The 11,374-nt window shown below is 56.1% G+C and overlaps 1 protein-coding gene across 1 annotated transcript in view; it reads left to right on the top strand.

Moving 5' to 3' along the window:
• SCNM1 (sodium channel modifier 1) overlaps positions 1–6,072 on the top strand; it is a 7,987-nt gene extending 1,915 nt beyond the window's left edge. The window contains exons 2-8 of the mRNA XM_032781256.2: positions 646–716; positions 1,942–2,030; positions 2,689–2,786; positions 2,859–2,959; positions 3,824–4,011; positions 4,553–4,679; positions 5,130–6,072. Coding sequence (XP_032637147.1) covers positions 646–716; positions 1,942–2,030; positions 2,689–2,786; positions 2,859–2,959; positions 3,824–4,011; positions 4,553–4,679; positions 5,130–5,229 — 774 coding nt within the window. The 3' untranslated portion in view covers positions 5,230–6,072. The remainder of the gene's footprint in view (positions 1–645; positions 717–1,941; positions 2,031–2,688; positions 2,787–2,858; positions 2,960–3,823; positions 4,012–4,552; positions 4,680–5,129) is intronic.
• Positions 6,073–11,374: the final 5,302 nt, after the last annotated feature.

The following is an 11,374-nucleotide window of genomic DNA, read 5'->3' as shown; positions in this document are numbered from 1 at the left end:
TCACTTAGTTTTGTGAGATCTTTTTGAAGTTCTTCACAGTCTGCTTTGGTCTTAACTATCTTGAGCAGTTTAGTGTCATCTGCAAACTTTGCCACCTCACTGTTTATCCCTTTCTCCAGATCATTTATGATCCCCTCAACTCCCCACCCTCTGGCACCCCCAACCCTCCCACTGCCCGTCAGCCCCAGAGCAGTCCCCAAGCTTCCCTCTCAACCCCCAAGTCACTCCCCTGCTCCCCCCAACACACACACACCCTGCCACTCCCCCATCCCCAGGGTGATCCTCCTAACACCCCTCGGCCCCTGGTGCTCTCACTCTCCAACCACCCCAATGCTTCTCGGCCTCTGGCTCCTGCCCCACCGCTCCTCATCCTTGCTGCTCTGGACTCTATTCCCAGCATTGCCACTGGCCTGCTGGATGACCTTGGGCAAGTCATTGCCCTGCGCCTCAGTTTCCACATCTCTAAAATGGTGATAATGTTACCAACCTCCTTTGTAAAGAGCTCAGAGACCCATGGATGAAACACGCTAGATAAGAGCTAGAGATGTTGTTATTATTCATCTATGGCCACACTGATGCTGGTTGCTCTGCTGCCTACACCAGAGAGATTGATTCCTCTGTAACGTGGCCTGGTCATTTATTCAGAAAAGAAGAGTTGCAGATCTGCTGGCAAACTACATCCCGGAGGACGAGGCGCTGCTGCTAAGGAACGGCAGGTGCGTTAGATCCATTCGACAGCAAGCTACGTGGTTCTGAGAAGACCGTATGCCATAAAGATCGGGTCAAATAAAATCCAACCTCAGCCTAAAGGCCACATTGAACTATGACCCTTTCAATCAGTTCAATTCATTAATTAGTGTATTTATTTATTCTGAGGACTGAAGCTGCAAAATTGGCAGATCGGCCTAATGCCCAGAGTACTGGAGTGGGGATTAGGACACCTGGGTTCTTTTCCCTGCTCTGCTACAGACCTGCTAGGTGTCCTTGGGCAAATCCCTTCATCGCTCTGCGCCTCAGTTTTCCCATCTGTAAAATGGGGGTAACAATACTGCTCTTTCTTTATCAAGCTCTACTGATGACAAGCACTAGATAAGTGCTAGTTAGGGGTTGTTATGTGTTATTAAATTAAGATCTGGATTTTCAAGGCCCTAGCATTCAGGAATGTTTTGCTCAGGCCCATTATAAAAATAGGGACAATCTGTAAAAGTTAGACCCAGATCCAGGTTTGGATTTCAAACCCCACCAAAAGCTGGGATCTGGGCTGTATATTGAGGCTGATCTGGGTTTTTTTTTATTGTAATTTTCATTTTGGCTTTGCAGTTCCCACTTCCCTTCACATGTAAAAGAGCCACACGCCCCCAAGAGAGCCTTTGGCTAATATTACAGACTCAGACCAGTTGGCTCGGCATTCAGACTTTCGGATGTTTGTCAGAGAATGAGCACAGTCCAGTGGCCACGGAGCCAGGAATTTTGGGTTCAGTTCTCGACTCTCCTTGGTTGTCACTTACGTTGTCCTGACCTGTTTCCTCAATGTAAACTAGGGACAACAAGATAGAGGGTGTGTGATCCAGCATCCAGAGCATTGGAGTGGGAGTCAGGACACCTGGGTTCTCTTCCCAGCTCTCTCATTGACTCATTGGGCAAATCACTCAGTTGTCCCATGGGTAAGATGAGAATAGTAACACTTAACCTGGCTGCCTGTGCTTTGAGAGCCTCGGCCAGTCACATCCGTAGAGGTCCCACTGCGCTGAGTGAATCTGAGAATCATGGTCCTTTATTCTAGTGGATGTAACTAGTGTCTCTTCCCCCTCAGTGGTACAACTGCGCTGTGTCTCTTAATGGTGATAAGAATGGCTGGGGCGGAGCCCATCTGTCCTAGTAGGTGTGTGAGAGGGGGAGATGCTCCTGGCTTGATGTGACTGTCTTTCCTCTCTCTCTCAGATACGCGTGCACAGTATGTTTCCACCGTCCGGTCTTCGACACGCTTGATATGCTGACGGTCCATAGGGTCGGCAAGAAACACGTAGCTAGTAAGTCAGCCCTAAGGGCTCAGTTGCTCAGGGAGCTGCAGACCCTGGGTAGTGGAGCTGGTGCAGGAGGAAGGAAGAATCCAACTTCACTCCCAAAGCTCAGGGGCAGTTGGTGATGCTGGAGGTAGAAGAACTGTCTTATCATTGGCAGAACTGCCAGGCTGGATCAGACCCAAGGTCATGGGCCAGTATCCTCAGCCTGACAGTGGCCAGCGCCGGGTGCTTCAGAGGCAGGTGTGAGTAGCAGATGTGGGATAATCTGCCTCTCACATAGGTCTCTTCCTGGTATCTAATAGTTAGAGATCAGCTGAAGCCGCACTTGATCCCCTCCAGAATCTACGCTCTGGAGCATCAGACAATAGACATGAGCCCCATGATGCTATTCAGAGAGGTGCCTTTCAGGGGCAAGCTGCCTGGAGCTGTCTGTCTGCCTTGGGAGAAGGACAGACTGAGATGACCCAGCGAGGTTTGGACCTTCACACTGCTTGGATTGCTCAAAGCCATCCATCCATCCTCCTGAGACACAGCCGTCCATGCCACCCTAAGCCCACAGCCACTTGGGCAGCCCGTTGGCAATGTAACCTCGGCTGGGTGGCAGATTGCCTGGCGAGACTCTCGCTGCCTGGATTACCTGTGTCTGTCTCTCTCTGTGTCCCAGGCCTGCAGACGTTCTATGGAAAGAAGCGGTCTGATGAGAATCAGGTGCAGAAGCGGCGGCAGCAGGAGTTCCTGCGGGCAGAGGAGGCAGGCACGCAGGTTGGCATGTGCGCCCTATGGGAACCCCTCCCATGACCTTTACCTGGCTGAGCTTGTCTGTGTTTTCCTTAGGATCTTGCATGCCCTGCACCCTTGCTGGCTCAGACCAGGAAAATTGCCCAGAATGCTTTGCTGAAAGCCTCTCCTTATAACAGCTGCTGCCGAAGAAACAGGTAATACCTATGCGTTCTCTGCCAGCGTGGGTCGAGGGTTCACCATGGCATCGGAGGATGGTACGAGAGCCAGGCACAGCCTTGGCAAGCTCTTTGTTGCAGGGTAGCCCCACCATCTGCTGGACATCTGCCTGCAGCAGGCTTTTCTGCTCCTTTCCTCTGTAAGGGCCATTGGCCCAGTTGGTGTCAGTTAGCATAGCTTTGTGGATGTCCATGGTATGGTGCTGATTTACCCCAGCTGAGGATCTGGCCCTGAATCCTTAAGCTGATCATTTTCCTGGTGGGCCAGGTGCTGAATGTAGTGGGAATGGTTTCAGAGCAGGGGATTGTGATTCTCTTCTGTGCCTACTTTATATTTCAGCAGCAGCTTTGAGAAGAGAGTGTGGCCTAATAGTCAGAGCAGGGGACCTGAGTTCTGTTTCCAGCCCTAGGTGATTAGGGCAGAGGCCTAGGAGAGATGGGTGGGTTCTCTTCCCAACTCTGGGAGGGGAGCGAGGTCTGGTGGTTAGAGCAGGGGGGCTGGCATTCAGGCCTCCTGGGTTCTGTTTCCAGATCTGGGAGGGGAGCAGGTCTGGTGGTTAGAACAGGGAACTGGGTGTCAGGACTCCTGGGTTCTGTGCCTAGCTGTGCCACTGACTTGGTCAATTCCCTTCTGTATCTCAGTTTCTCCATCTGTAACCCAAGGATAATATTTACTTTCCTTACATGGGGAGTTGTGCGGGTTACTCCCTGTCCAGAAATCACTGTGAGGTCCTCTGACGGATGGGGCTCTAGAGACCAAGATACTATCCCTGGCTGTTACTGTGGCTGTGGACAGTGGGCAGCTGGTCGCCACTAGTCTCAGGAGACCTCTGTCTGTTTTAGGCCCGATGGCAGCGGCTCGAGCATTAGTTCTTCTAGGCCGGAGCGTGCTGCCCTCGCTGCCTTCGGGAGTGCCGTTGGGAAGCAGCCAGCAGAGCCGGGAAGCTCCATGGCGAGAGTTGAAGAGGGATGTGCTGCTGCAGACACTCCCCACTCCACGCGGCTCCCTGGATCCGCCAGCCCTCAAGCAGGTACCAGCCTAAGAGGCTCTGAGGTCTTGCACCTTCCACTAGGCACCTGGGGACAATTAAATCGATCGTTCGCCTGTCTCACTGCAGCGGCTCGTATATTTCTGCCATCTTCGGGAAATTCCAAGCTGCTTAAAGTGGGGGGGCTGCGAGGCAGGATTACTGGGTTCTATTTCCAGCTCTGGGAGGGTAGTAGGGTCTAGTGGTTAGAGTGGGCGGTGGAAAAGAACTGGGAGTCCAGACTCCTGAGTTCTCTTACTCTCCCTACCATTGATTTGCTATGTTGTGTTCGGGCAAATCCCCAGACCTTGGTTTTCTGGGTGGGCGGGGGGATGCATTCGTGATTGTCACTCAGGTTACAGATCACTGTAGAAATGCAAAGCGCCATTACCCTGTCACATGAGCTTCCTGATCTCAGCCTCCCATGAGCTGCCAGTTTGGCTTGGAACTAACCATATCCACGGAGGTGCCGGTGGGCAGCGATGCTCCATCCGGACCTTCCAAGGCCTCACGACCTCATCTCGTCCCTTTCTTCTCATTCTAGATTTGCAGAAGGAACCTGCTGCGAGGATGAAGAGAAGCAGCAAAAGAAAATCCTCCTTGTCTGCCCAGCCTGGAGCCATCAGCCCTGGGAAGCGCCAAGCCCTGGAGCACTATCTTCTGCTCAGGAGGTGAGCTGCCTTCTGCCTGTTCCCCGCAGAGCAGCAGGGTGCATCGGAGGGGTCCGATCCCTGGGGCTGAGTGGTAGGAGCTCATCTCAACACTCAGCAAAGGGAAAAGCTCCCTAAGTCCCATCCAGCCCCTTGCTGGTTTAACCTACCATCTCTCCTCCATGGCTCTGCCCATCTAGTTCTTGGGCTCTCATGCATGCAGTCCCACACAGCGCTCCCCGCCCATCCATCTCCAAATGCTTTACAAAGGGATGGCTTCACAGGTGGAGAGAAACTGAGGCACGGGGAGTGGGATGGAGTGACTGGCACTGACAGAATTTGTTATAGAACCCAGGAGTCCTTTGCACTGTCAGTAGAGAAACCATCTCCTTAGCACCATCCTTCAGTCTTCTTAAATTGGCATCCATCTGCCCTGGTGTTTGTAGCTCTGTCTGTCTGTCCTTCCCTCAGCTCAGGCTGGATCCAGGACCCTTCCGGCAAGTGGGTGAAAGACGAGAATGTGGAGTTCGACTCTGATGAGGACGAGCCACCGTCCCTGCCGCTGTCCTGACTTCTCAGCCTCTCCGGCTAGTGGGATACCTCCAGGAACCAGGCTCGGTACTGAACTACAGTGACCATCTCTTGGGATGGGGCTGGCAGAGGGGGACAGGAGTAGTCTGTCTGCATCTTCCTATCCAGCCCCCATGGCTTTGATTTTGGATATAAATCACCAGGGAAGAAGGATGTTTCCAAACAGTTCCTAGAAACCCCCATCGCTGCTTCACTGTATCCACAGACACTGCTGGGGTCACTCTCAGTGGGAACTGCCATGTCGCCACCACCACAGGTTCCCAGCATGAGGTCCGCTCTGTCTCTGGGGATGAGCACAAGGGTGGATGCAGCTCTCGGCGGGACACAGAGGAAAGCGGGGTGTGCTGGAGGAAGTCAGTGCTTCAGGCTCATCTAGCATCTTTCAACCCAGGATCATAAAGCATCTCCCAGAGGGACGCAAGTATCATGCCCCTTTCATGTGAGGAAACTGAGGCACAGACTGGCAGCAACATCCACGTGAGTTAGTGGGAAAAGTCAAGATAGAACTCAGGCATCGTTGTGACTCCCTCTTATGTTCTGATCACTTTTATTAGGTGTATTACGGTAGCACCTAGGCACCCCAGCCCCGTGGATCAGGACCCCATTGTGCTAGGCGCTGCACAGAAACAGAACAAAGAGACACTCCCTGCCCCCCCCCCCCCAGGCTCACTGGACAGTGCTCTCGCCTAACAGCCAATTCTCTGGCCTTTTCTGCCCCGCTGTGGTTCGTTTGTTTTTAAAAAGTCTATCTTAAAATCGAATTGGCTTCACCCTGTGCTGTGGGGGTGGCTTGGTACATTAAAAAGCACCACAGACGTCTTCAGTTCTCCTGCTTCCTGGGGCCTGTTCTGCAGCAGCCCACGCATGAGGTGTCTCCTTCCTATTTGCATTACATTTGCTGCTTCATTTAAAATCTGTGTATGTTAACGACTACACATAGTAACAAGGAAAAGGGTGGTGGTCTCTGTGAGGCATTCTGGGGCCCGAGCACGGGCTTAATTGTAAATATGGGAGCAGTCCCATTTGAAATCAGGGCTTAAAGTTAAGCACAGGCTTAAGTGTTTTGTTGGACCAGAGGGCTGAAATTATTATTTACTAGTAAAAAGCAGCAAAGAGTCCTGTGGCACCTTATAGACTAACAGACGTATTGGAGCATGAGCTTTCGTGGGTGAATATCCACTTCGTCAGATGCATGTGTTCCAGTACGTCTGTTAGCCTATAAGGTGCCACAGGACTCTTTTCTTGTTGCTTTTTACAGATCCAGACTAACACGGCTACCCTTCTGATACTACTATTTCTTAGGTGTATTACGGTAGCACCTTAAAGCCTCGGTCATGGACCAGGACCCTCTTGTGCTAGGCGCTGTATGTTATGTATTAAGTGTATTACGGTAATGCTCAGGTACCCTTGGCATAAACCAGGAACCAATGACGCTAGGTGTTGGAAGTTGTATATTAGGTGTATTACGGTAGTGCTCAGGAGCCCTAGCCGTGTATCAGGTACCCATATTAGGTGTATTACGGTAGCACCTTAAAGCCTCAGTAGTAGACCAGGACCCTCTTGTGCTAGGCGCTGTATGTTATGTATTAGGTGTATTACGGTAGTGCTCAGGAGCCCTAGCCATGAACCAGGACCCCATGGCACTTGGTGTTGGAAGTTATATATTAGGTGTATTCCGGTAGTGCTCAGGACATGACCAGGAACCCATATTAGGTGTATTACAGTAGCGCTCAGGTGCCCTCGCTGTGGGCCAGGACCCCATGGCGCTAGGCACTGCACAGACACACACGAGACTAATGTCCTTGCCCCGCAGAGCTCCCAGTCTCCCAGCTGGTTTTTTCCTGTAGCCCTCGTGGGTCCTTAGACCCAGTGATAGAAACGCAGAGGCCGGATCATCTTCCTTCCTAGTCTGCGGTCAGACTGGGGTAACCCCACTGACTTCAGTGCATCACGCCTGATTTGCACCGGGGGAGTGAGAGGTTCCCACTGACCCAGCTGAGCTTTCTGGGTCCAGTCAGCCCTCAATTTGCACCCTGGCCCGTCCCTATCCCCATTCCCTACTCCCTGACTCAGTATCCTTCCTTCTCAGGCCCCAGCAAGGCCTGGGAGTTGGTCCCTCCACATATCTGGCTCTTGTTCAGTTTTCTAGCTGCCGCGCGTGCTGGCAGATCTCAGAGCCTCGTGGGCCTTCAGGGCGCTGGAACTGCTCACCCCAGGCCACCGCAGCTGTTCGAATCCTGAAAGTTCCCAGCTTCGGTGCTTGTGCTGAGTTTCCAGCGCTCGTTAATACAGCTTGAACGCTGCCAGGCATGAGCACAGGAGAACTAGCTGGCCGGCCGCCTTTCTGCTGGGTGCCCAGAACTTGCAAGTGGAGGGTCGGCTCAGGTCATTAAAGTGACCTCGTCAAGGGTGGGAGTCCAAGGCCTCGACCCACCTGTTGAGCTGCTTGTGGAAGTGACGGCTCTGCTGGTCAGTTCAACAAGGAGGGAGGCATGATGCCCTTTCGCAGCCCCTCAAGCACACCTAGTTGGTTCACGTCCTGCTTCGAGGAGCTACAGAGAATGGCAGCTGGGGAAGGGGGATGTGGATTGGTACCAAGTGTGGGGCCTCTGGATCGGCACCGCATGGCTCCCGGCTTGGAAAAAGGATTGTGAAGCTCCTGGGCCTGGTGTTCCGTGCAGCTCTCGGAGCCTCCCAGAGGGCGCCGTAAGCTTAGTTATTGGGAGGCACAGCAGCAGCCTGGCAGCCTGCTGGCTCCCCCTTCCACTGCTACTCCTAGTGAGGTCCGGTGGGGCAGGCTGGGCCTGGGCCACGGGACAGCCGGGCTCTCTTCCTGGCTACTGACCTGCTCTGTGACCATGGGCAAGTCCCTTGCCTTCCTTGTGCCTCAGTTTCCCTGTGTGTGTCTGCTGTATTCAGCCTTTGAGCTCTTTAAGGCTGCCTCTCGCCCTGGGTCTGCAGTGCCTGGCGCAACGGGCCCCAGTCTAGCCACCACTGTCGGACAGCGATAAATCTAAATACTGGGGTAAAGTTTCCTCCCTGGCAGCATCCGCTCCACTCCACGTGCTGCTTCTGAGCTGCTCCCCTGGGCGCTCTGCCTCCAGCGTGGTGAGCGGGCACGGGCTGACTGGCTGGATCCTCCTCCCAACTGGCAGGCCCCAAGTTTGGAGCCGCTGATTTGAGCTCCAGATGGCCCTGCTGAGAACAAATGGGCCACATGCACCCTCCCAGAATACAGGCAGAGCAGGGGGCCTGCCCTGGGGGGTCCAACGCCACGGAGGGGAATCCCTAGACCCTGTGGCCCTTGGCTTTGGGGGTGGAAAAGGCCTAGAGGAGAACTTCATGCTGTGAACCTCAGTGGCGAGGGGGCTGTGGCCCCTGAGCCCCTTGGGAGGGGAGGGGAGGGGGATGCTTGGCATGATGCCAAAGCTGGGGGGCAGTCCTGCCTCTAGTCCACCTGGAGGCAGTTCAGGAGCAGCTCTGCCCCTGCAGGCACCTTGTGGGCACTGCTCTGCCCCATTTCCCAGGCTCAGGGGGAGGCTGAGCTGAGCCAGGCCAGTCTGGTCTCAGCTGTGGCTCTGGCTGCCCGTAGTTCAGGCTCCTACCTATAAATAGGCAGTGGGTGTTGGGCAGCCATGCCCGCCGGGTCCCCGCGGGGGGAAAGCGAGCTCCCAGGATGAATTTCACCAAAGGGCTCTGGCAGCCAGGACCGGGGAGAATCATGGGGCCAGGTACTGGTGCCAACAGGGCCTGAAAGGGAGAGGGGCCGGCCCTGGGTGCGGCCAGTGCTGGAGTCCCCTCAGGAGCTTGAGGCCTGCCGGGCTTAGTGGAGCTGACTGCGGGCAGGGGGAGTCGCCACCCAGAGAGAGCAGGTGGGCGCCGTCCCGGCTAGGGAGCAGGCGCTCCCTGTGTGAGGCTGGCATGATCTGGCCAATCCCACGTGAGACACCCCCCAGCCGCCCACACCCTGCTCGGGTCCCCAAGGACAGCAGAGCCGCCAGCTTTAATAGGTTGTTTCCAGCTGCTAGACATGTATATTTTAGGGCTTATAAACCTTTCCGGCTTAGGGGGAGGGGTAGCGTGACACACTTGACTGATGGCAGCTGAGGGGACACCGGCGGGGAAGGGAGCATTGTGGGTAGGATCGCGGGAGCTGAGGAAGAGGAGAAGGTGGTGGGAGGGGGGTGCCACTGGCAGAGATAGGGTCAAACCCCGATTACTGGGTGTGGGGGACTGTGCTGGCCTCATGCCTCTCCTTGAGGGTGACGTCCGCTCTGTCCCGTAACCCGATCGCCCTCGCTCCGTTTCACGGCCTGATCCCAGGGGTATAAATATACCAGGGCACGGGGCGCTTGGCTGCGGCGCTGCCTGCCTGCCTGCGACCATTCCCCCAGCAGCAGCTCCAGGAGCCTATCATGCCAGAGCTCAGCCACTGAGTCTCTGGCAGGCGCCCACCCAGGTCTGTGCAGCGGTGGGCTCGGGAGGGAGGGTGGCACCACAGGGCAGTGCCACTTTGCAGCTGTGCCACCCCTGGATGCTGCAGGCTTCGGTCCGTGCCCAGCACCTTTGGAGACAGCCCAGAGTTCAGCTGCAAAGTCCCCACACTTCTGTCTCCAGCATCCACCAGATCATGGGCACAAGCCAAAGCTGATGGCGTCCCACCTCCCCTCTGCTGTGACACAACAGCCCCTGCTCCACCTACCCCCACTTAGCCTGCCCCAGGGGCCGGCTGCATCAGGGTCACTGCTCCGGAGGGCCAGGTGGGGTTGGATCCCCTGTGGCAGGCGGGGCCCTCTCCCATGGTTGGCCCCCAGTGGCCCTCGGGATACTTTGCTTTCAGAGTACCTGCCTCCGAGAATCTCAAAGCAAATTATAGAGGCAGGGCAGGCTCAGCAGCCCCATACTACAGAGGGGGAAACTGAGGCACAGAGGGGCCTTGCCCCAGGGTCACACAAGGAGTCGGGCAAAGCGGGGAATAGAACCCAAGCATCCTGACTCCTCCCCCACCTCTGAGCTAACCACTGGACAATGCTCCCTCCCATTTGTAAAGTTCTTTTGAGCCTCCACCCTGATTTGCCCCTTACATGGGGCAGGACTCCTCAGACCTGCAAATGGAACCCAGGTGTCCGCAGCAGTCAGGTGTGGCCACCACCCAGAAAGGGGCCAGGAGCCAGCCCAGCTCCATAGCCCCCTGCAGTGCTGCCCTCTGGTGGTCGTGGCAGGGAATTGCCTGTGGTCACCTGTGCAGGAACCCAGCCCAGTGAGTGTCCTGGAGCGAGCCCCGCCAGCTGCCCAGGCCCAGCCCCCCACCCACCCCATCAGTCATCCCTGCTCCTCGCGGCCTGGGGCCGCAAACCTTTGATGCTAAGACGCCTAAGTGGGCGCAGCACCACTTGTTTACGAGCCTGGCAGCCCCAGGCCAAGCAGGGCTTAGCATGGCCCCAAACGTGCTTGCTGACTAATGCCACCTGCCCCCATCAGCCCGTGGGTGTGACGGCTGCGGGGACTGGGAGGGAGCCAGCGCCCCACCATTACCATATAAGCCCATCAGTCAGCGCCCGGCTTGGGCCTTCCCCCCTGCCAGCCTAAGCACGTGAGGCTGGGCACATCAGCCCTCCCCGCGATGGCCCCTCTGTGGAGCCTGACTCTGAACTCCTTCGCCCCAGGGGTGTCTGTGCCCAGGGATCCCCACGTCTGGAGTCAGAGTGACAACGGATGTGTAGGGCCACACTCCCCCCCCGCCGCCATTATGGCGGGGGCAGCCCCTGTTGGGCAGGGGGGGGGCATAAGGAGCTAGGCTGGCTGGGAAACCACGGCCTGAGGGGCACCACTGGGAGTGAGGCTGCAGGGCTGAGTGCCCATGGGGGACCCCCCACCCACCCACCAAGTTGCCTTTTGATTCTCAGCCCCTCCATTGCTCCAGGAGCTGCCCTGGGCGGCAGGTGTGCAAGGGGACCAGGGCCTGAGGGGAGGATGAGGAGTGTGTGTGCATGGGCCGGCAGGAACCTGGGGGGGGGGCGGGCATCCTTGAAATGACCTTCCAGCCACAGGGTTTGACTCGAGCTGGGGCGGCTGGAGCTGAGGTTGCACTAGGCCCTGGACAAGCGGCGCTGGGGAGCCCGGCA

This window comes from Chelonoidis abingdonii, chromosome 11 (genome assembly GCF_003597395.2).
Source record: "Chelonoidis abingdonii isolate Lonesome George chromosome 11, CheloAbing_2.0, whole genome shotgun sequence".
Taxonomy (NCBI): domain Eukaryota; kingdom Metazoa; phylum Chordata; order Testudines; family Testudinidae; genus Chelonoidis; species Chelonoidis abingdonii.
The sequence above is the reverse complement of the archived record's forward strand: the minus strand, read 5'-3'. Positions and strand labels throughout refer to the sequence as shown.